General features: G+C 32.3%; 1 protein-coding gene across 4 annotated transcripts in view; it reads right to left on the reverse strand.

Moving 5' to 3' along the window:
* Window positions 1-22630, reverse strand: part of Fas3 (fasciclin 3) — a 194082-nt gene that overhangs the window by 46980 nt on the left and 124472 nt on the right. For 3 of the 4 annotated variants that reach the window (XM_071585414.1, XM_071585413.1, XM_071585415.1), the window contains exon 7: window positions 8289-8402. In XM_071585414.1, coding sequence (XP_071441515.1) covers window positions 8289-8402 — 114 coding nt within the window. The remainder of the gene's footprint in view (window positions 1-8288; window positions 8403-22630) is intronic. The other variant, XM_071585417.1, reaches the window with a different exon arrangement.

The raw sequence follows: 22630 nt of genomic DNA on the forward strand, positions 1-22630 counted from the left end.
CACACAATTTTCAAAATAAGTTATATTGATTCCCATAATTTCAGCAGGAAAAAAATTAGTAAAATGTACCCAAGTGAATTGGTATATTCTAGAAAACCATTTGCAAAACCCCATTTAAGTGGTTGAGTGACCTAAAAGTGAAATTTTACCAAAGCTTAATATTACTGGGGAACCACTGTGCAATCATTAATGACATATCAGCCTAGACATTTTCTCCCTATTTCAAATAGTATTTGAATTAGTTTATTAATAAAAAAATAATATAGGAAACAATCAGTGAAATTTTTCTTGGCTCTTGAACTTTATATTTACAATTAGAGGTCCATTAGTGTGTATTTGCATCACTCTCAGATTTTTAAAGAATGTGAACTTTATTAGTATATCCTTCGTGATCTATGAATATTTGATTATGGTACATCATGAGAAAAATATTATTAGGTTGAGAAGAAGTGGGTTAACTATTAGGTCACTATACCAGCTAATGAATTTTTTAGGAAAAATATTAACCTTACCAGTTAAAGAAGTGTGTAAAGTGAATTTTTTATCGTATCTTAGTAACCTTTTTTATTTGTATCTTTGTCATTCAATAATGACCAAATAAAAGCAATTCAGTGAGTGTTGTATGACCCATGATGAAAAGTCAATTAAAGACCAAGAATTTGGTGATCTTGTCTGAGAGAGACGGATGGTACAAAAAAATGTTGCATTCAAAATTTGCATACATTCAGGATGGCAAGTAATCAGAAAAATCTAGGGTTAATAAGAGGATATTGTTTCCCCCATGGATCAGCTATGGTCAGGATTTTTTTAAAAAAAACAGCAATGGTCATAAGATTGAAAAAAAATGAGAGAAATGCAAGGAAATGATTTATGAAATCTAGAAAAACATTACATTAACACCACGCTATAATTTCATTAATTATGAAGGGGGAAATAAAATTATATAAAATTTATGAGGAAGTGATCTTTAATTTATGAATATGTAGCTTTTAACAAAATAAACCCACAGAAATGACAAACATTTTGTAATTTATCAGGACTAATCATTCAACTATTGGTTCATTATTATGGCGATGAAGTGGTTGAATGTTTTGTACAGCAAACCGGCAAACAACCCTAGCTGAGTTGAGAATAATTGTGATGCAGATGCTGAATGACCAAATAAGGTAGCCAAGAGATTTGAAGATTATTGTGTGTATTGAGGAGTTCATATTCCATTTTTAAGGTTGTAATGACTCCTGGTCTGCAGGAACTCATAAAAACCATATCAGTCCCTTCAATCTGGCAATATGAAAGTAGTTCACGATCGATTCAAGGATACATAACTTAGGGTATTATCATAACTGAAAAATGTTATGTATGAAGATGCCCATGAAAACTTAGGCAGAGGGAATGCCTCAAAGTCACTTACATACTTTGTGAATCACCCATTAGTTATGTTTAACACGAGTTATTGAGCAAACTTTTAGTACTTATCATCTTTCATAAAGATGGCAGTGCAAAAGTGGTGAGAAAATTTAGAATGACAAATATTATTTTCTTATTGAATTGAACCCATAATAATGACATGCAACCCACACGGCTAGGTACCCAACTCTTGAAACCTGGAATCCCAAGGTATTCCCTCTCCAGTTATTGTTACTGCCTAGCATGACTTGGACATTCATTCCTAGAGTCAAAATTCCATGCTACATGCAATTTCAGAGGAAAAGTTTACTCCAACAAGATTATTGCAGAAACAGTAACATATAAATGAGCAAACCCACTAGTTTCCCACAACCCCAAGCCATTTGACTGAGTCAAGTCCAAGAGATAATCTCAAGGTAACATTTATTTTCGCCATTTCAAACACAAATTACTGTCGGAGACTAAGAAGTCCTGGGGGTAGAGTTTGTGGTATGCATTTATCTATACTGACAGGCACTCACATTCATTCAAAAATCCTTGGTACAATTAAGATGTTATAAAATATAATAATAAGCAAAACAGTTGCATGTCAGCTCCATAATTCTCAGTTTAAAATTATTTTCTTCAACATCATTTGTCTTAAAGTGAAAACTGATATTTACAATGACACACTCTTGTTGTTTTACATTATTAAATTTAACACACAGCAAGGATTTTTGAAATTCTGTAGTTCCCTGAAATTCATTATGGTAATTTTGAAATGAAACAACTAATTATTTAGTTGCTTTTTCATCAAAGTAGAATCTGACCAAATCACTTGCCTTTACCCACCATTTGTTAGTTCTTGTTCATCAGCGTAAAATTTACATCATGATTATATATTAGGATTTAAATTGCTCCTCATACCCTGTTGTAAAGACATTGCCAAGCACTGAATAATTCCTACCTTATTTGTACCAGAAGATAATTATTATTACATGAATTTTCAATGAGAAATTACATTTTTCAAATAATGGTGAGTGATTGGTCAACATCATTTATGCAAATGACAGCATGAATAAAATTAGATAATTGCAAAAGAAGAATTAATACAATAAATACCTTGAAAAAATGCTAATAAAGTAACTCTCAATCTTAATAGATACAGATAGCTTTCAAGGCATATGAGCACAAATCTTAACAGATAATTTATGCTTTAAAATTGAAGAGTAATAATTGAAAATAAAAGGAATTTCAAATTATTCATTAGCCTTTTCATTGATTATACACTATACTTTTAATTACAGTTAACTATTTGACACTTCGGTGGGTGAATTCATGTATCGTTTCAATGTAATTGTATTAGGTTTATCAAGTGATAAACTAGTGACTGATGTCATCATGGTCTCGTAAGCAATTAAGACAAATTCCTGCAATATTACAGAATATTAAATACCAGCAAGGTAAAAAATTCATAAAAACCAACTGCATAACTTGTCTGCATTGCTTAATACACTCATGATGACCCTGCTTATCACATATTGCTAATTTGAAATGAAAATTATGGAAAATTTACACCATTGTATTCACATCCAAAATTATTTTCCCTTCTTTTGTAAATGGCAAAATTAGAAATTTCTAACAACTTATTTTACTACAAGTTTATAGTATTTATAGTATGTACATGTTACTATTTTCATTCTGCCTAAAATGCTTTCATGTTCATTAAGAAAACATCAAACTACTGTAAACACATCAAATGAAATAACCACTTAAAGATTGAAAACAAAAAACTTTCAAAAAACGCCACGATCTAAACGAACACTCAATGACTTATAACTACTTAAACAATACACCTTACAACACCAAAAATGTTGCATTAGATATAAACATGCAACATGACTGAAAGTGCACCATTGGATCATTCATAGAGCATACTCAATGGATTATCAATAAAGTCCAAAGAGCAATGGAGGGCAGATAAAAATTGCCCCAGAGCATTTGAATAATGTAAAGCAAAATTAATTTTTGGTTTACAATCCAAAAAAGGTAATCATAAAGATATTAAAACATTTCATTGACATCACTGACATTTCAAGTCATTCCTGAGTATTTTATTGTTGAATATGATGGTATAATAAGGATTTCTCCAAGGATTAGATTAATTTTGTACCCCCCCCTACTCAACAGTTTTGTGGACCTAGTTTTTGTTTTTAGCCATTTTCAACCCCACTCTCCTAGAAGTCAGCACACGAGTGTAAATACCTGCTCCTACTCTCAAAGGATGCCTCTGACAATATAATATTTTAGAAAATGTGGGAATGTCAACTCTTTTATTAGGAAAGAGGTTACATTTAAAATTCTAATTTTTTGGAATGGCAGTTCTTTCACTCTCCTTTAAGTGGTAGCATTTGGGAGGAGGCAACTGACTGTACATATTACCAAATGACATGGAAGTATCTAATAATATGGAAAACCAGAAAGGAAATACAAAAATCATTGTCACCAATTTCATAGCATCAAAAACTTATGCAGTAGTACAGGACCTTTCGGAAAGATGGGGGAGTATGAGGAAATTTAGGTTCAACAGAAATGGTATATTGGATGAGGATGTGGAAGAATGACCTTCAACATACTATTTGTATGATGCAGGAAGCAAAAATTGTACATTTCAAGAAGATATACTTATGCAGTTGAGATAAAAAGCTTCTTTTGATAGATCACACAGTAACTTTTGCATTACAAATCCAATGACTCCTTGAAAACCAAGAAAAATGAAATTAATTATGGCCATGGACAGCTAAACCTGAGATCAAATTGTTGGCATTATAGATGTGAGCCATTGATTGCAGTTCTTTGTTTAAAAACCTGTGTTCCACCAAAAGTATTTACTTGAAAAGAATTAGATAAAAAATAAAACTCCAATTAGTTTTCCCACAATCCTAGAGTGTTGAAAAATGCTCAAGAGATTGAAAGCAATGAGCCCAATGATCATTTTCTATAGAGAAAGGTTTTTTTTAATCATGTTTATATGAAAAATATTTAATTCAACAGATAGAAAATTTAAACATGTTCAATAAGAATTACTTTTAAATGCATAACTTCGGTAAAATTAAATAGAGAAAACTTCAATAAAAATATTTTTGGATCGGAAAATAGGAATTGTACGCTAGTTCTGCATCAGTTTTCGATTTTAACATTGTGAGCAAATGGAGCAACTTGATATGATTGAAGTCAATGCTTACACCATTTAAATATTGGGAAAAATAAAAAGTTCATGACAGAATGCACCCCTGCACTTTGGATTCTACTCTTACTGCAACTGTGCACTTTGTTTGAACCAAGGGTTTCAAGCCTCAGTTAAAATTGAATCTCATGTGTCCCCAAAGTTTTTTACCTTAATTCATACTTAGGTTCAATTAGATCAGAATATTTTTTCATTTTGCATAGGTATTGCAGAAAAATTGTAAAGAGATAATTAGTATTGAGATTAATAATAACTTGTATTCAGCAACTTTTCAGGTGTTAACTTGGGCATTTTACCGAGTCCATTTCTTGACTTTTGAACCAAAGATATGAAAGGTTAAAGAAATTTTTTGGCTGGCCACTGTTTACCATACCAAATGTTACAGGAACAATAAAACAGAAATTTTAGGTACCTGGACATGTAATTGGGCCATAGTGACCGGTTTTAAAGCTGATGGCAATATGAGTGCGGGCTGAAGCTGCTAAACCATCCATTTCAAGTTACCATATCAACTGTTTTCAAAGCCATTTTTTTCTAGAAGTCATTTGGACTAAATGATTGCATCTGAAGTTGTCCTAGCTATTCAATATCATAATGTATTATTATCTGAATGAAAGGCACTTATGTTACATTAATCAATTTCCAATTTTAAGTTCAGCTCAAAATTTGCAATCATACTCATGAACCAAATATATGTTCATTGTGTTACCATTTTTTTTCATTTTCTTTGGGGGTGGTTTGTTGGGTTTTTAGAGGGTAAGAGGAGGGTGAGGAAGGAAAGGACTTCCCTACCTCTTCCTGGTCCCTGCACTACTGGTTAACAATGCCCTATTAGCAACATCTAAAAGGAATTATAACAAAAAATTTCTCTGAAGAGAATACAGTTAGCAGGGAAATAGCATTAAAAGGTAAAAATACTAACATTTCAAAAGCTGAACCTCTTACAAGCAGGACTATATTTTATGAGAATTAAGTATTTACCCTATAAGTACTTAATCCCTCTATTTTGAGAATATTGCATACCTTAAAACCATCTTCAGACAAAAATTTTTTATTTCTGACAAAACTAATTTCTCTGTACCTGTACACATTAAATGTGTGGTAATTTTTTTAAATTGGGAATGCATACATAAGAAGTCTGAATGCAGGTGTTCTTTGTCAAAACTGTAGTAAGAACATGTAATGCATGAACGTTGCACATATTTATCAACATTCGCTGAAGATACCTTCTCAAAAGATGAAAAGTAAATTGAATGAATATAAAAAAACTCGATTTCTCAATGGATTTCATTGTATATTTATCTTGAATAGAAGGAAAGACAGAAAAGTTGTATGAGGAAGGCAAAGAGACAAATGAATTGGCCAAATAAAGAAAGATGCAGGGCAGAAGAGTGACCAGGGCAAAAGAAAATTTAGTGTAGGATCGGAAGAATGGAGGGCTGCAATCAAACAAACCTCCCATTGAAGGACTTTTGAAGACCTTAAAAACTTCTCTGCAATCATATCATGGCATTCTTCAGATGATTGCCATTTCTATGCCGACTATTGATCTCTCAGTTTTATTGAAATTATTTACTACTTTGAGAATGTCAGGATAGTAAGTACTCTTCCTGCTTATTCCACCTCCCAGATGGAATAAATTGTGTATAATAATTATGATGATGGTGTAGGCTCATTAATTCAACACAGACAATGGTAACTTTGAAAATGATACCACCCAGAAAAGATGACTAACAGGTTGACTTGCGAACAGGGATAACTTTCATTTTAAACAATCTTATTCAGGATTTCTTTGATGGGGTGTTTGCTCTAAGTTTGTACATGTCAGAGGTTTTGCCAACATTCAGTTGTTAAAGGAGAATATTGATTGAAAAGAGAGAGAATGATTTTAGTCCACTATAAAATCTTCACCCTTCAAGGATTTATTATTTTTCATCCATTTCTAAGTAAACAAATTTTGAATGAACAGTCTGCTGAGTTTTTAATTATCTTTCAAAGGGAGATGCATATGTTGGTAGACTGGTGACTTTCAAGGAGAGACAGACATACCTCTGAAATGTTAAAAATATTCCAAATTGGCAGGCAGATATGATTCCATTACACAGCATTTTATATAATTAAGAAAACTGCATTTTTTTCATTTTTCATGCATTATTAAACATCACATTTAATGATTTTAAAAGTTGCCTAAATTCTTTCCTGAACCACTTTCATAGTCAATTAAAAGGAACAGTAACTATGGCCATAGGTGAGGTCCCCAGAAACTGATTAGTTTCTGGGCACCTCCCTTACCTTTCCCAAAGAGCGAGTTACAGGACTAACATCGGAAGGGATTCCTCAGAAGAGCTGTTTGGGTAAGTGAGATTTGCAAGGGTTAAGGCGTTGACGCATACCCAAGCAAGTGAGTGATTGGTAGGCCACTGGCACACGGAGAAATCTTCCGCAAGCCCTGGTTGTATGAGTTCTTGAGACTAGCAAGGATCAAGGCTATTTAGTACTCCAAGGTAGCGTGTGCATGATTAATTTGCATTTATTTTTATTACGTGTGATTGGTGGGCCACTGACATGGAGAAATCTTTCGCAAGCCCTGTCTGGGTGAGTGATTGATAAGGGCGAGGGTCTATGCTATCTAGTATACCTTAGCCAGAGCATTTTTGCTATCATATTTTGGTTTAATCGTTTGTTCCATTCTAACCCCCCTATATCATTTTATTTAATATTAATTATTTATTTTCCTCTCTTATTTACCTCACCATATCCTTTGCCCACTATTAAGAATACGGCTGGGGTTGATTCTTCCAACAATACTTTCATAGTTAAAAAATATAGGCATTCTGTCTATCTTCTGTCTGGCAAAATGACCAATTTCATTGTATTCAATACGGTGTTGAAATGCAATATTTTAATATAATCTAATGGATTTTATATAAGACTTCGAATTATACATGGATATTGGATTTTAAGTTAAAAAACTACCAAAACTTCAATCTTTTGATAACTTAATGTCATAAATTTGAACTTAATGGAACAAAAACCACTTTGCCATTACTCAAACTAGCAAATGGAAGATGGTAAGTACTTGATTAGGGAGGAGTAATCTGTCACAACATCAGTGGATAGAGGGCATTTATGGGACATGAAGTTGAACAACCAGATGAGATAAAATGGATAGGTGGGACCTTCTATATCGTAGGATTACTGTAAATTCAGGCACAGAGAAATCTAATTTTTAATTTCACCTAGAAAATTTTGCCAAGTTTCCTCTCAGCAGTCCAGCACATTATAAAATGAAAATAAGACCTCTAAACAAATTAGGTCATTATTTAATTCCAATTTGGAAAAAATTAATGAACCAGACAAATATGGAGGTCACAAGTGTCATTTAAAGCTCTGAAGGCAACATTCTAGTCTCCATTATCTCGTATCAATATTTCACTTAAGCAGTAAGGCATGGACTTAGCAAAAATGTATCAATTTACAGCTCTTACAGTGGTTTATAAGGTGATAGTCATCTTCCTTGACCTAGCTGTAAGACTGCCAACTAATAAGAGGTTTTGCCTTGAAATTTAATATTAATCAAATCTCTTTAATCTTAATACAATGAACATTAAAGTCTAAACCAGCAAACAGGTATTGATATGTAAAATAGATTTACCTGCACAACACCATTTCTTAGCTCTCCAAGCGTAGCACATAAGGATGATAATCACAAGTAGAACGAGAATAGCTACAACAGCTCCGATGATGATTCCTGATGACATTTGAAGTTCTGTAGAACAAAATAATATTTTATTACTTTAATATGATAATTATAAATATATAATAATTAAGAATAGCACAAAATATTATTCTGATAGCATACAGAAGAAGAAACACTGGAATTAATTACGAAAAAAAAAGATGTGTTAAGGGTAAGCATGAAAACAGGATGCAGAAGGAAAGAAGTTCATGCTCATCACAGCATTATGTGAAAATGTTAAAATGTAGATGAAAAATAATTTATGAGTAGGGAAAAATAATTTAGGAGTAGGGCTCCCATCATAACTATACAGTTCAAGACAATTACTCAGTATTCATAATATTTAAGGGCTGTCCCAAAAGCCAAGCAAAATGAAAAGCAATTTTTAAAAACAGAAAAATGAGGACATACTACTGTTACCAAGGGCATATGTATGTACTTTCATAATGGAAAGCCTATTAATATGTACTTATTGTAATAATACTTCAGTTAGCATGTTTTTCTTAGCCATGCAGAATTTTATCCAGAATAATGCCAAACATTACTGTCGTGTGATAGCTGCAGGTTCTGTACAGGTATCATCAAATCATGAAGCAACAAAATTCACAAATAATTGAATGAAGCAATTAGAGGGTGAAATAAAGATAAAAGATATGATACTGTATGTTCTAAAATATACTTTTTGTACGTATTAAATAAAATATGTCACAGCATAATGGTTTTGTAATCCTAATTAGAAATATGTGCAAATCGTACTTTGTCACATACAATTTGGGTGTCAACTTAAGCTATTATATGATACATATTGTTAATCATGTGACATGCAAGAGACAGCCCATTAGTGTAAAACAACAGAACTTTGTGTGCAATGAAATTTGAATTGTTAAGAAAGTGAGAATAATCCAAGGCATGCGCAAGGGCTTTTTTTTGGGTCATAGACAGGTGTAAAGGAAAGTGTGAAAATATTTTAGACAAGACTGACAAACACCTTTAACAGATTACCATTAGCTTTAAATACATATTTTAAAAATAAGATTTAGCTTGTGCATTTAAGAATTCAAAACAGAGAAGGTAAACAAAAACTTTGACAGAGCATATAAGTGGGCTAAGTAGTCAAAACTGAAACTTAGAAACATACAAAATATATCAACCATGGGAAAACTTTTAAAAATCCTTAAACTGATAATATTTAGTTACCAACTCAATATCATGTTGAGCATCATCTGACTGCAAGTTATTTAAGAATATGGGGCTTATTAATTAATTGGTCCCAGCCACCATCACAACTTAATTCACTATTGATTCCTTAGATACTCCCAGTACAAATAATCAACAAATACATATTCCGTGAGATCAACAACACGCAATTATTTGCAATTATAATTGACTCAGTCATGAGTTAGAGGATACAATGATTTAATATTTTCAAAAATTGGGGAATTCAATATGCTTAAAAAAAATCAGACACCCATGTGATTTTTAGGCCATCTTAAAGGTTCCTTTCTACTTTCTCACTGTAACCTATATTATGAACAACTCCCAAATAAGGAGGTGTGGGGATTCCTTTCTTTTGCACATTAAAATTTTTTAACCAATAAAATCAACAACAAATTGATGGAGAAATAACATTATTTGATTACCTGTAATTGAATATACTTTAAATATCCAAATCAAGTGAAAATCTAATTTTGGCTTAAAGATGCAGGCTTAAAGTAATGTGTCAATATAATTTGAATGTAGATAAGGTGTAGAGTGATTTAAATTCATCTTAAGCTCTGCAAAGAATTAGATTCAAAAGCATTCTTTTGCGTGTAAGTTCAGTTTTTGTTATAATTTTATGAATGAAGAATTTATTCTGAAAAAATGAAATGAGCCAAGAAAAAGCATCCTTGGCTAATGACCATTGTGTTATGTCAACTTTAATACTGTACTTATTAACTGCTAAAAACACTTTTTAACCTTAAAAAAAGTATAATTTGATAGCCTTCCACTTAAAATCCCTCATAAATAAGCTGTGGTATTAGGGTTTAATGGTTTTAATAAAAAAAGAAAAAGCAGTTGATAAATGTCAACTTACACACTGCATGTGGTATGCCTTTCAAAGAAATAGCTAAAAGGTTCTCGTACTTTGATACTGCAGAGACAACTGAATTTTTTAAACTGGTAAGCATTTTTAACATTTAAAAATTTAAGGTGCAAGATTGATTGACCTGAGGATGGAGAAGTACGTGGGTTCAACCCACCATAAAAGATGTTAATTCAACAAAAGGTGGATGGTCAATTAATATGTTTACAGACGTCAAATTTAAAGCTCTTTTCACACCATTAAAATAATATATACAGCATCTATTGGAAAGAGAGGGTTTGAAGGGAAAATTAAATTTAATCCCTGGGTGGGAGACAAAGCCATAAATTATATTAAAAATAATATGGGAGCCCTGGGTATAATGCTATGCTCTGTGGTTGTGCACCTTATGCAGTAGCAGCATATTCTAATGATGGAGTTAAAAGCATTTCCCATGCCACATAAAATGTAAACATATGGCGATTCTTGAGGACATCAGTGAGTCATTCTTAAATATATTAAAATGAGATTTATAAAATCCATTTTAGGCATGTTTAGTGTAAAAAGCACTCTATTGAAGAAATAATGAAATGACTAACTAATCATTACTAACTAGCAAGTATGGAGAAAATCACAGGAAATAGTAAAAAAATACATTTACAACTAATCAATTGAAAACTGCACTGATGAAATTGCAGATCTTTCCAATAAACGTGTATACATGTATTTCTTAATATTTTAATCCATTCATTGTGGTATTTGAATCATATAATCTGCAAGATTTACAAGAGATGTGTGCTGAGAACTTTCCAAATTGGCATAAACATTTTGTAAATGATCATTTTGAACAAGCTAGACTGTCCATCTTAATACACAACCTTCATCCATAATGCTTATTACAGCTTCAAAGTTCAAGGGCTAAAAATCAAAATTTACATGTAAATGAAAAATGACCCCATTTTGGCTGTCACAAATACATCAACACTACAATAATGATGGACTTCTATTAATTATTTCAACTACCATCTCAATTATTTTTTAATTTCACCACTTTACCATTCAGTAACTACATTCAGGAATCTGTGAATATTACATCCACAAAATCAGAATTTTATGGTGTGCCATATATTAACTAAATTATAAGCAGAAAAAAATGTGATGAGATTAAATAAATCTGACTAAATTATAAGGAGCCAACATTGGATCCCAGAGAATGAAAAAGAAATTGAGATAAAAAATTCATGTTCAATGCCTCTCAAGAACCACCAACTCTTGTTAACGCTACAGCCTTATAACTTTACAAATGAACCATTTATCAATAAACTTTTCAAGGGTTGAAATTCATTTAACAATATTTATTACACTGGAGATATTTGTAATCGGCAAATAAGGTAATAAAAACTAAAAAGTTAATTACCCTACCCCTTTTCCTTTTAATATAAAGATACTGTTCACAGTAAAAAAGAACACTGGTTATAATGTACTTGTTACATATTACTCCACTTTTAAATAATTTGTATGTATATTACATATATATACAGGATATGCAAGTCTAGAATATTGACAAGATAGATCAGTGTTTTTTTCCTGCAAACTTCTTATACAATTGAAAAAGTTATGTGGCATGGGAACTTAATGTTTTCTACATTATAAAGGTTTGAGAGCAAATTGAAATAAAAGTAAATCTGAAAGTAGGATTAACACTATTGATGAAAAAATCATTATAATGCTTAGGCATTATATTTTAAATCATTAACAAGGTTCAGAAATGAAAAAATCTAACATGATAAAGCTACATTCTGTCTACCATTCCAGAATGCAATATAAAGTTGCAAAGGGACTGCTTCGCTACAAGGTCAAGTCAGTTTTTAAATAGGGCAAGTTTTCACTCTCACTGTAAAGTTAACTACAATCTAAAAATAAGCTCATATTTTGGACAATATTTAAGTTTCTTTTTAATATGAAACTTACAAGATTTCATGGAGAAAATTAAGTCTCAAATATATAGAGCAATACTTTCTGAATATAATCACAATTGCTTTGTTCTTTAAATTATTTCTTTTTCAGGGATTCATTATCCAACTCATCTTTCATTTCAATGTGCTTAGACTTAAGAGTTGGCACTGACAACTTTTATTGTTCAGAGATAAGGAAAAATATTGATATCAAAAGGCTAATTAATTACATTATTATTCCAAAGCTGCTCAGAATTTAAACATTAAAATTACAAATTTATAGATTAGAAGCAGATGCCTTTGATTAAAGAACAACAAAGAGAAAGAAGTACCAAATTTACCTGGTTACATTATTCGAAACCCAACTTCCTAAGAACAAAGCTTTTTCATTATGAAAACTTGAGTATTGAACCTAATTTATTTAGAAGCACTTCTCAAAAGAATATGAAGTATCACCATTAGGATGCAGGGGAAGAGTAAGAAATAAGACTTACACAGTTCCATAGGATGTAGGCAAAGAAAATGAAAAAAGTACTTAATGTAGATTGCCATTATTGTCTGTCTGTGAAAGTAAGACAAAGTTATACGAGGGTTGCTTCAGAGATTTTGAGACACTCAGGCAGTCTCTATACATAATTTACATAGTGCATTTAGGCCACCTCCCTTCATATTCCTTTTCTTCTCTTCCATAATCCTATCCCACCATCTCCATCCACCGCTGAGCTATTTTTCCCTTTTCCAAAGTCCAGCGTACCATGCTGCACATTTAGAGATCAACTGTTTACCATTTGGCTTAGTAAAAAATGTTGCTCAATGGGCAACTGAATTTTACTCCACTCCTGAGAAGTTGTCATGGAATCCTGGTAGGTTGCCATTCCCTGGCATGTTGCCATGTGTAGCACTTAAGTATTACACCAATTATAATAGCTGTTAAATATTATTAGATTAAGTACCAATTTCTGCCAACATCATTTACACTAAGCCACCTTTGAGCTGATAACACAATGTGCTGAACCTTGCTTGTGTCTAGAGACTAGCAGTAGTTGGTTTGCTCTACTGAAGCTGTGCTTTCATTTCACAAATGACCAGTGGCTTCTGAATTTATTTGCCCAGGCATAATATTTCACACATAAGGAATGACTCTCCATTATGCTACCACTAGTTGTCATACAGTTTCTAATAATTAGAAAAATGAATAAAAGGCATGACCAATTCTTCAAATTTGCCTTGCCATAGTTGAGTAAGGAAGAGGAAAATTCCTTTCTTGAGGCAGTTGAAAAATCCTTCATTTTAATATTTATACAATCATTTCAAAAAGTAAATATTTTATCCCATAAAATTGACACTGCGTTGCACAGATCCATCTCAACTTTCTCATCAGAATGAGAATTCTTTGAATTCCTAAGTTTATCTCACATTAGCTTTCTTTGTTAGCTAAAGAGTAAAAAATCTTGGCTTCACTTTTTTTCTGCATGCAGCATGCATTTTATTCTACAGTTTTTTGCAAAAGCCCTAATATCGAAAAGATGCCGAAATTAATCTAGCTTTTCACTACATTATGGGACTTAACAATGTAAATAACCCCATAAAAATTAAGTCGCAGCACCAAAATCAGACAGGATCATGAAGGAATGTCTTCTCAGAACAAGATTTGTCAGGGAGTTCATATGAGAATAATCATTTTCCATTCATATAAGTGCACTTCTATATTCATATCCAATGGCTTGAAATGTTAATGAGTACTGCTTCTTCCAATTCAATTTCCTCATTCTTTAAGCATATATACCATTTTTTAATTAAACAGTAACCTTTGACTGACAGATGACCGGTAGGTAAAACTCTATGCTCTATAGATACACAGATTAATAGGACGACAACCATTTTATTCAATCCTGGAAACATTTACACTTGATGCTTGCAGTAACTATTTAAGATGTACACCCTCATCTCATTTGAAAACACTCAAAATACTTGACTATCACAAAATTCAATAATTTCATAGACATGATAAAAGCTTAGGCTAACATTCCTGGGCAACATTCCTCTTATTTTTTCCCCTGTCTCGGCCATTATCAAGTTCTCATATCTTCATATTATTATTTGACAAGAGCTACAAGTTCATACTGCTGAAGTTGAAATGCACAGCATAATAAAGCCACGGTTGATCATTCGATTTTCTACATTATGAAAATATGAATTCCCATTCTCCTGCCAATGCAACAGTGCATCAATAGTTTGCAGCAGAGCATTCAAATAACTTATTTCACCAGACCCCACAGTTGATATTCGGCATAAAAAACAGCTTCTGTTTTAAGGTTTGTCTCAAAATTTACAGAGCAACCCACGTATATCCCACAATTCTTTGTCTCCAGACACCAACCCTATGACTCACAACCACCACAGTTGGCATCATCAATCAGTCTCTAATTGTCTTCTCGTGGACACTCTAAATAACATTTTATCATAAAGCTAGTAATAATTTATTTTTAATGCACTTTTTCAATAGCTATTTATACTTACTGAGTAATAAGGTCTGAAAAAATGATTAACCATTTATGAAAAATGATGCAACCAAAATGTGAGTCATAGATTTCATGCATAGAGGCACTGAGTTGTAAAGGAATCTTTTACTCATTGATACAGGTATACTAAATTAATATGCTATCCACAATTGAAGTGATTTAATAATAATCTTTTCAATTATCATGGCAAATCTCTGGCTTGTTTTTTTCAAATTACTATATCACATAAAAATAGCTTTAATTCAGTTTTCAAGTCAAAGAGAAAGATGAAATCTGTAGCAATCATTTGAAATGACTTTAAAGGTTAGGAATCATTTGAGTATACTTGCTATTTTATTGCATTACTTCTAGCAAGCAAGCTTTTTGGGATGGAGAAAGTAAATTCTACAGCTATCAACAAACTTAATAACAACACAGACTTTTTTCACATTTAATTTTCCAGGTCTATTTTCACATATTTTGCAAACATAGTTTTAAAATTATTGATAAGTCAAAAGAGCTCTACATTTTTTTGTAAGCCTAATTCCAGACATGTAAAAATGTTATTGTACTTTATAAGGTTGCTATTTTTATTAAATTTGAAGGTTTATAAGGAACAAGTGTGTATTATCCAAGATAAATGACCCTTTGACAATTTCTGAATAGACACTACTGTCAGTGACAGATATTAATTCCACACTAATATTTTGAGATAAACTCGAATGCTTTCTCATATCTTTTTATTTTCACAATAACATAATTTCAAAGAATGTTAGTGTTGATGACAGTAGTTTTAAATGTAACAAATTTATCCACACCAAAGTGAATTTTTATCCAGCAGTTATGCAGTTACTGATCTTAATTGATGGTACATTACATTTTTTTAAGACTAATTTTCCAAAACTGTTGGATTAATTGATATTCTATATTCTTGTTAAACAATAAAACTCACACTGTGCTATAGGTCTAGCGAATAGAAATAGTGGAAAAATTCCAGGACTAATCTTCTTACAGATTTATTAAGGAAATACATTAAGATAATAAATTATTATATACAAGATGAAAACAGTAACTTATTTTAGAAATAATTTGACGGTATAGACTTTTTTCCAACCATGTATTCTACAACTGATAAATAAAGATCTATTTTTAAGGTAGGAATGACACTAACCTCTGATAAACAACTTCCACTACCATATAAAAAGTGAACTAAATCTACTGAATTCAAAACGGCACTTGCTACCTTAATTGATAATTTCTTGCAACTAACTTCATGTTTCCTGATGGTATGCAACAATGCACTGCTAGCCTTCATAGTTTCATTGGCACATATAATTGAAGAAACTAAGGTCTAAGAGCAAACTTGACTTTTTTAAAAACAATTCCCACAATATTAGGCTTTGCTTTGATTATTAGGAACCATTTCACCAATGCTTACACACTACACTTCACAACTTAACAGCTGAATCTTGATGCATTTAAAAGCATATAAAATGATACTGTATTAACAATTTATCTGAAATAATGTTAGAGCATTGATCACAAACAATCACAGTGGAGGAAAGTGTTAAACATTTACACATGATCATTCAACTGATTCCACTAGATACATTTTAGCTGGGCATATATATATATATATATATGTATGTGTATATATATATATATGTATGTGTGTGTATATATATATATATATACACATATATATATACATATATATATATACGAGGGTCATCCGGAAAGTAGTACCCGTTCGTGCCGCATGAAGTGCTGACGACGCGAGTAGCCGCTGGACGAGGTCAGATAGCTTCAGTGGCTTGTCTGCCTTCTCTGAGCCAAGTTGCGTGACGCTAGCATTGCCTGTGTTGTTTCTGTGATTGTTTACAATGTTTAAAAAAATTGAGAACGCCGCCAGTTGTGAAGTGAGGGCAGTGATTAAATTCCTCAATGCAAGAAACGTTCGCCCATGTGATATTCATCGCCAATTAAAGGAGGTGTATGGAGACAATGTAATGGACGAGTCGTCTGTTCGGCGGTGGTGTCGCAACTTCAACATGGGGAGGGGGAACACACACGACGATGAGCGTTCGGGGAGACTGTCTGTCATTACAGACCAACTGGTGAGCTCAGTTGACGAATTCGTGAGGAACGATCGGCGCGTCACAATTGATGACATCTGTGAGCATTTTCCCAATGTTTCTCGAACAATTGTTCATGAAATTGTTAAACACCATCTGCATTATGCAAAAATTTGTGCAAGATGGGTCCCTCGCGTATCTCAATGAGCTGGCGGCGAAGGACTATGCAGCAGGAATACAGAAACTTGTCACACGTTATGACAAATGCCTTAATTTGCTTGGAGATTATGTTGAGAAGTAGTTTAAAGTATCCTCTTTCAAATAAAATTTTTTATGTTTGTTAATATTTACTTTTGTGTCTTTATTTCACGAACGGGTACTACTTTCCGGATGACCCTCGTATATACATACACATATATACATATATATATATATAAAGTTTAGGGATTATTTGTTAAATAAATTGAAGCTCAAAATATGTGCAAACACCAATGTGCAAATTATACAGTTCCCTAATGACCTAAGGGGGATCGAGATGGTGCGGGGGCTAACGTACTGGCTTCCCGCCCTGAGGGCGCGGGTTCAAATCCCGGCGGTGTTGAATATTTTTCAGAGGTATCTCGATCCCTACTTGAGGTGCTTTGTGGAGGGCACTTTGAGTGAGTACGCCGTCCGTCGGATGGGACGTTAAACTGCGGACCCTTTGGCGCCTTTCGTAAAGAGCAGGCTAATGCCGACGCCGGGTTTCTCTCCACCCTTCATCCTTTCCTGTCCATCCCCTATGGCGCAAATGACCTTAGCTGTCGGTCGCCTCCCCTTAAAAAAAAACTACTCCCCCTAATGACCTAACCAGCAACCAACTGTGAAAATATTGATACCCATATCTCATACTTCCTTTTATCATTTTATTTTTAGACTCCTTATCATCTGTGAACTGCATTATTAAAATTTTCCATTTTCTTAGATATTTTAGGATAAAAGTATACCCTTCCACCTGAACTGAAGAAATATCATAAAATTTTAACAATATCGGCATCAGCATTTACCAATCTTGTTATCCTTGCTGAGCTGATCATCATTTTATTGCTTCCACAATTCTAAGGCAGTGCACCAAGGAAAGTAACCAAGCTCAAATAGAATTAATTTACCAACTGTTAACTTTAAGAAAAGATTTTAAAATAAAACTGAGGATGATATTAGTAGGGTTTTAAAATTTAATACCAGTAATAATTCACACATTTTTCCAACTCAATAGCGGCGTACATTTCTCACAACTCCTGATTGGGTTGTGCCATTCTATATTTGTGTCAAATTGCAAAATAACTATTATAATTACAGTGTATTACAATCTGGTCAAACATGAGTCATTACTTTTTCAACATATGTAGTGTCTGTCATTAACAAATCCTATGGTATGCTAAAGGCAAGTGTTATAACCTCTAATTAAGAGTTTCAGAGAAGTGTAATTGAGTAACACCTTAAAATGCTAAGTATAATCACCTAAAATTGTTCCTAGAAAGCATAGGCTCTCTTTACCCAACACGGTTAATTGTATACCACTTGTAAGAGTTATTCCACACTCACAGAAATTTCATTGAGTGGTAGAAATTCATTTATTTACTTGGGAGCTGTAAATCGCTTGGCTGGATGGGCAGTAATCATTAAAGACTGGTGGAGTACAGGTCATAATATTGACTCTTCACTTGTAAAAATATCACATGCATGAAATAAGAATCTTACAAAATGATCAATTAGGAACTAAGTTTATTCAAAACTGCTGAAAATAGATATCATCAGCATACCAATGACTATTCCAATTAAATTATTATGAAATGAATGAATAACCATCGTTGAATCAATCTAGGTCCTCATATTTTTTATTTCTGGGAACTTGGTCCATGCTAAATGGGTGATCTTAAGATTAGTGAATTGGAGCAAGCAAACACCTATATCTCACATAAACAGACAGTGAAATCTGTCTAACACAGTACAAATGATAGCATTTCTTACCAGTATTAATGTCACCTGTTCCACTTCGCTTCAACTAGAACGTGAGATACTACGAAACGCATTCACAAAAATTTTCCCAGCTGTCAAATCACACACGCAACAACATGTACCATGGCAACATAGTTAATGTTAGATGTACAAAAAAATGGTGGTATTAGTACATAAATATCAACACCAAGAACCATCTGAAATGGTGTAGAGAAATGAAATAATTTAGTATAAACAAGATGTGCTAATTTGAATCTGCCAACTAAAATCTCAACAAGAAAATCAGAGATTAAGTGCTTTAACAGTGATATTTGGTATAAACACCACTTTAATTATCAACTATCCTACTTACTAAAACATGAAGTAAACCCTCAGCATGTTCACATTTCTTCATCACATGAATTTATAAAGACAAATACTTTAATAGCTCTGGAGTTAATTAAATGTGACTACTATTTCTTTGAAGTACACCAGATATTTCATTAAGACCAAGATGAAATTTCTAAAATTTCAGGGCTACTTCAGCTTTGGGTAGAATATTAAAGTTGAGTGTTTGAATAAATTGTAGGTCCAATTACTTCCAATTGACAAGAATTTGGCCTTAAAAATGTATGATTAAGAAATTTCAAACCGAAATCTATAAAAGATTTTGCTTATATTCAGGACGGTTACCAAATGATAACTATCAATACTGTACACAAACACTTGGGCTTGTATTCAAAGTCAAAATCTTAACCAACTAAAGTGATATACTAGATTCACTGTCATTAAACAAGGCAGTCTTATGCATGCTGGTTATGCTTTGCTTAGTTGAGAATACCTTATTTCGAGGTGAGCTTAGCAGTTACAGAGTCATTTCATGTACAAATGATGGGTTAAATTTTTTGTATTGTATTGGAATGAAGAGTTTATGGAGAGACATAGAATCAAGAAACTTTATGTAATAGACGAATCCCTTACTAATTGAATCTCACATTGAAATCATGCAGTATATCAATATTCCACAATTTTACATTCTATCTGAATGGATTTATAATATAAAATAACTCTGTATAAAATTCTTACTGTGATAATTCTGATAACATTTGGATGCCAATGAAATGTAATAATTCCTTAATATCCATTGGTTTTGTACTTTGATACATTGAAAGAATTATCAATAAAAATCTATTGATGCACACACCATATAAATTAGCAGAATTCACACCAAAAATTTGTGAATTTATTGCAAAGCTATGTTAGTATTTTAAGTTTTTAATGCTTTCAATATGATTCATTGCAGAAATGAAGCCCTATAATGAGTTCACATATATCTCACATATAAAGAAGGGAAGATTTTTTTCCCACTGATGCCAGGTGTACAATGTTGCTTTGTCATCAATACTATTTTCTTAGCAGATTACTCAAAAGAAACAGCATATAATATACTTCTTTCCAGTAACTCTTTAACAAATGATATGGAAGTTCTAAATGGTTGATATGTGAAGGTTCACCTTAAGCACAATTTTCAAAAAGCTCACCTTGATGTAAATAAGATTATCTAAATGAAGATCACTTTTGTCAAGAGCTTTATTGAATGAATTTGAACTCATGTCCAAGTCCAATAAAGGTCACATTTACCAATTAGATGACCTTCATCAAAAGAAGTTGCAAAGGTTTAGAGTTATACTAACAAATTACAATCTATGACCTTGCACCTTTAAAATTTGTATGTACCACACTATTTTTATACAACTATGCTGATTGATTGCAAGCCTAGGTTACACTTTTCAAATGCTCTACCTTTTCAATGGGCATAGAAGAAGTAAGGGATATTACGGTTTGCAGCAATTAATACCAAATTGAAATATACTGGATCTCCAATGACTGATTAAGATACATACATAACTCAAAATTTTAAGGTAATTAAAGATATGAAATCAGTGATATGATACTTGAAAAAGATATCATAATTTTCTTGGATATATCATAAAATATTTAGATGAGAAATGTGCATACAGCATGAATATAATGTCATTTAACCTAAGTGGCAATTCTTAAAATGAATTAACCACAATTTGAACACGCACTATACTTAATGTTTATTCAAATTTTTTGCTGATCATATAAGCTACTTAACAATGAACTATGACTTCAAGAGACCATGAAAAACAACACCGCTGCCAAATTTTAACAAAAATTTCACTGCTTTGTTTTTCCTTTTGTAGGTAATATACATTAATGAAATTATGCAATACTTCACATATTTGATTACTTATTTCAGAAGCCAATATACTAGCACATTCAAGAGAATATAATCAAGAACAAGAGGAAGAAAATTCAATAATGGAATTAATTATACGCCTTGACAATTTGGTGCATCAGAGAAATGCAGAAATTTAGCAAATGAAAGATAAAATTAATGAAGAGATTCATTATAATAATTGGAGGTATATTTGAAATATTTAGAGATAAGAGTTTTGAGTTACTATGGAGTCATTTCATACCATTAAACTACTTGAGATCTTAACTTTATCATCATTGTTTACTGCTACTCATTATTCCTCGGTTGAGTAAATATTGGCTAACCCACTGTCAAAACTCCTTTTTGGACATATCCTGAACCTAGGCAGTGAAATCTTGTACAATTCAAGAATATATAACATACAACAGCACTATTCTGAAAATGGTGACAACCTAAGTTTCATAAAATGCTGTCAGTTAATTGCATTTCAAGGGAGGAATTTCAGGTATTGAAAATAAAAAATATTAGGCAAGTTGAGTCTCAACACCCACAATGCAACTCAAATCTTTTTAACATGGTCAATGAATGCATTTCACAGTTTATACTGTACCTAACAAATGATGAGCTCCTTTGGAGGTGCTACATGTGTTGTTCAATCGAGGCTGCCAATTAATGCCAGATTGTTTTCTTTTAATCACTCCGAAAAGTTAGCAAGTTTGCCTAGTTGTGATTTGTATCAGTAAAATGAAACTGCACTTGCCAATTCACAACACAAAAACTAGAATTGTGGCACAAAAGCTAACCAGGAAATTTGCCTTCTGATGTGACTGAACTGCTTGGGTAGAGGAAACCACTCTAACCACAAACCATATCCTCAATGATCCCTTACATCCTCTGGGAAGTGGCATTATCTATTTCTGGAAATATCTCTTTTATTTCATTGGAATTTAAGCAGAGAAGGAAACAAAACTATTAGTGAAAAGGAAGAGCTAACCACTTTCAACAATAAATGACTTCCAAGAAATAAATTGCAATGCTAAAGGAAATCAAGGTTGGTCCATTCATCCAAAAAATATATCAATGTGTCTAAATGCATATTATTACTTGGCCTACATTTAGCATTAAAAGTACTGAGTATGTAACTTTCATTAACCCAGCTAAAAGGTGACTATCATCAAGGAATTTAAAAATTCCTTTAGTTTTTTATCATTTTCAAAATAAAAATATTAAATTTTCATTCAATTATGTTGTACAGGAAAGTATCATGTGATTTTCTTTGGTTTAGTATGCACAATAAAAATTCATCAAGATAGTAATTATTAATGATTATTATTACTATCCTTCACTCAAATCAGTTCAAATTCAGTGTGCGTCCGAATATAAAACGTTCAAATTCTGAATAGCACATCACTTTTGCTGAATTTAATGAAAACTAAAATA

The sequence above is a fragment of the Hetaerina americana genome, unplaced genomic scaffold (assembly GCF_022747635.1).
Source record: "Hetaerina americana unplaced genomic scaffold, ioHetAmer1.1.p SCAF_2, whole genome shotgun sequence".
Classification (NCBI taxonomy): domain Eukaryota; kingdom Metazoa; phylum Arthropoda; class Insecta; order Odonata; family Calopterygidae; genus Hetaerina; species Hetaerina americana.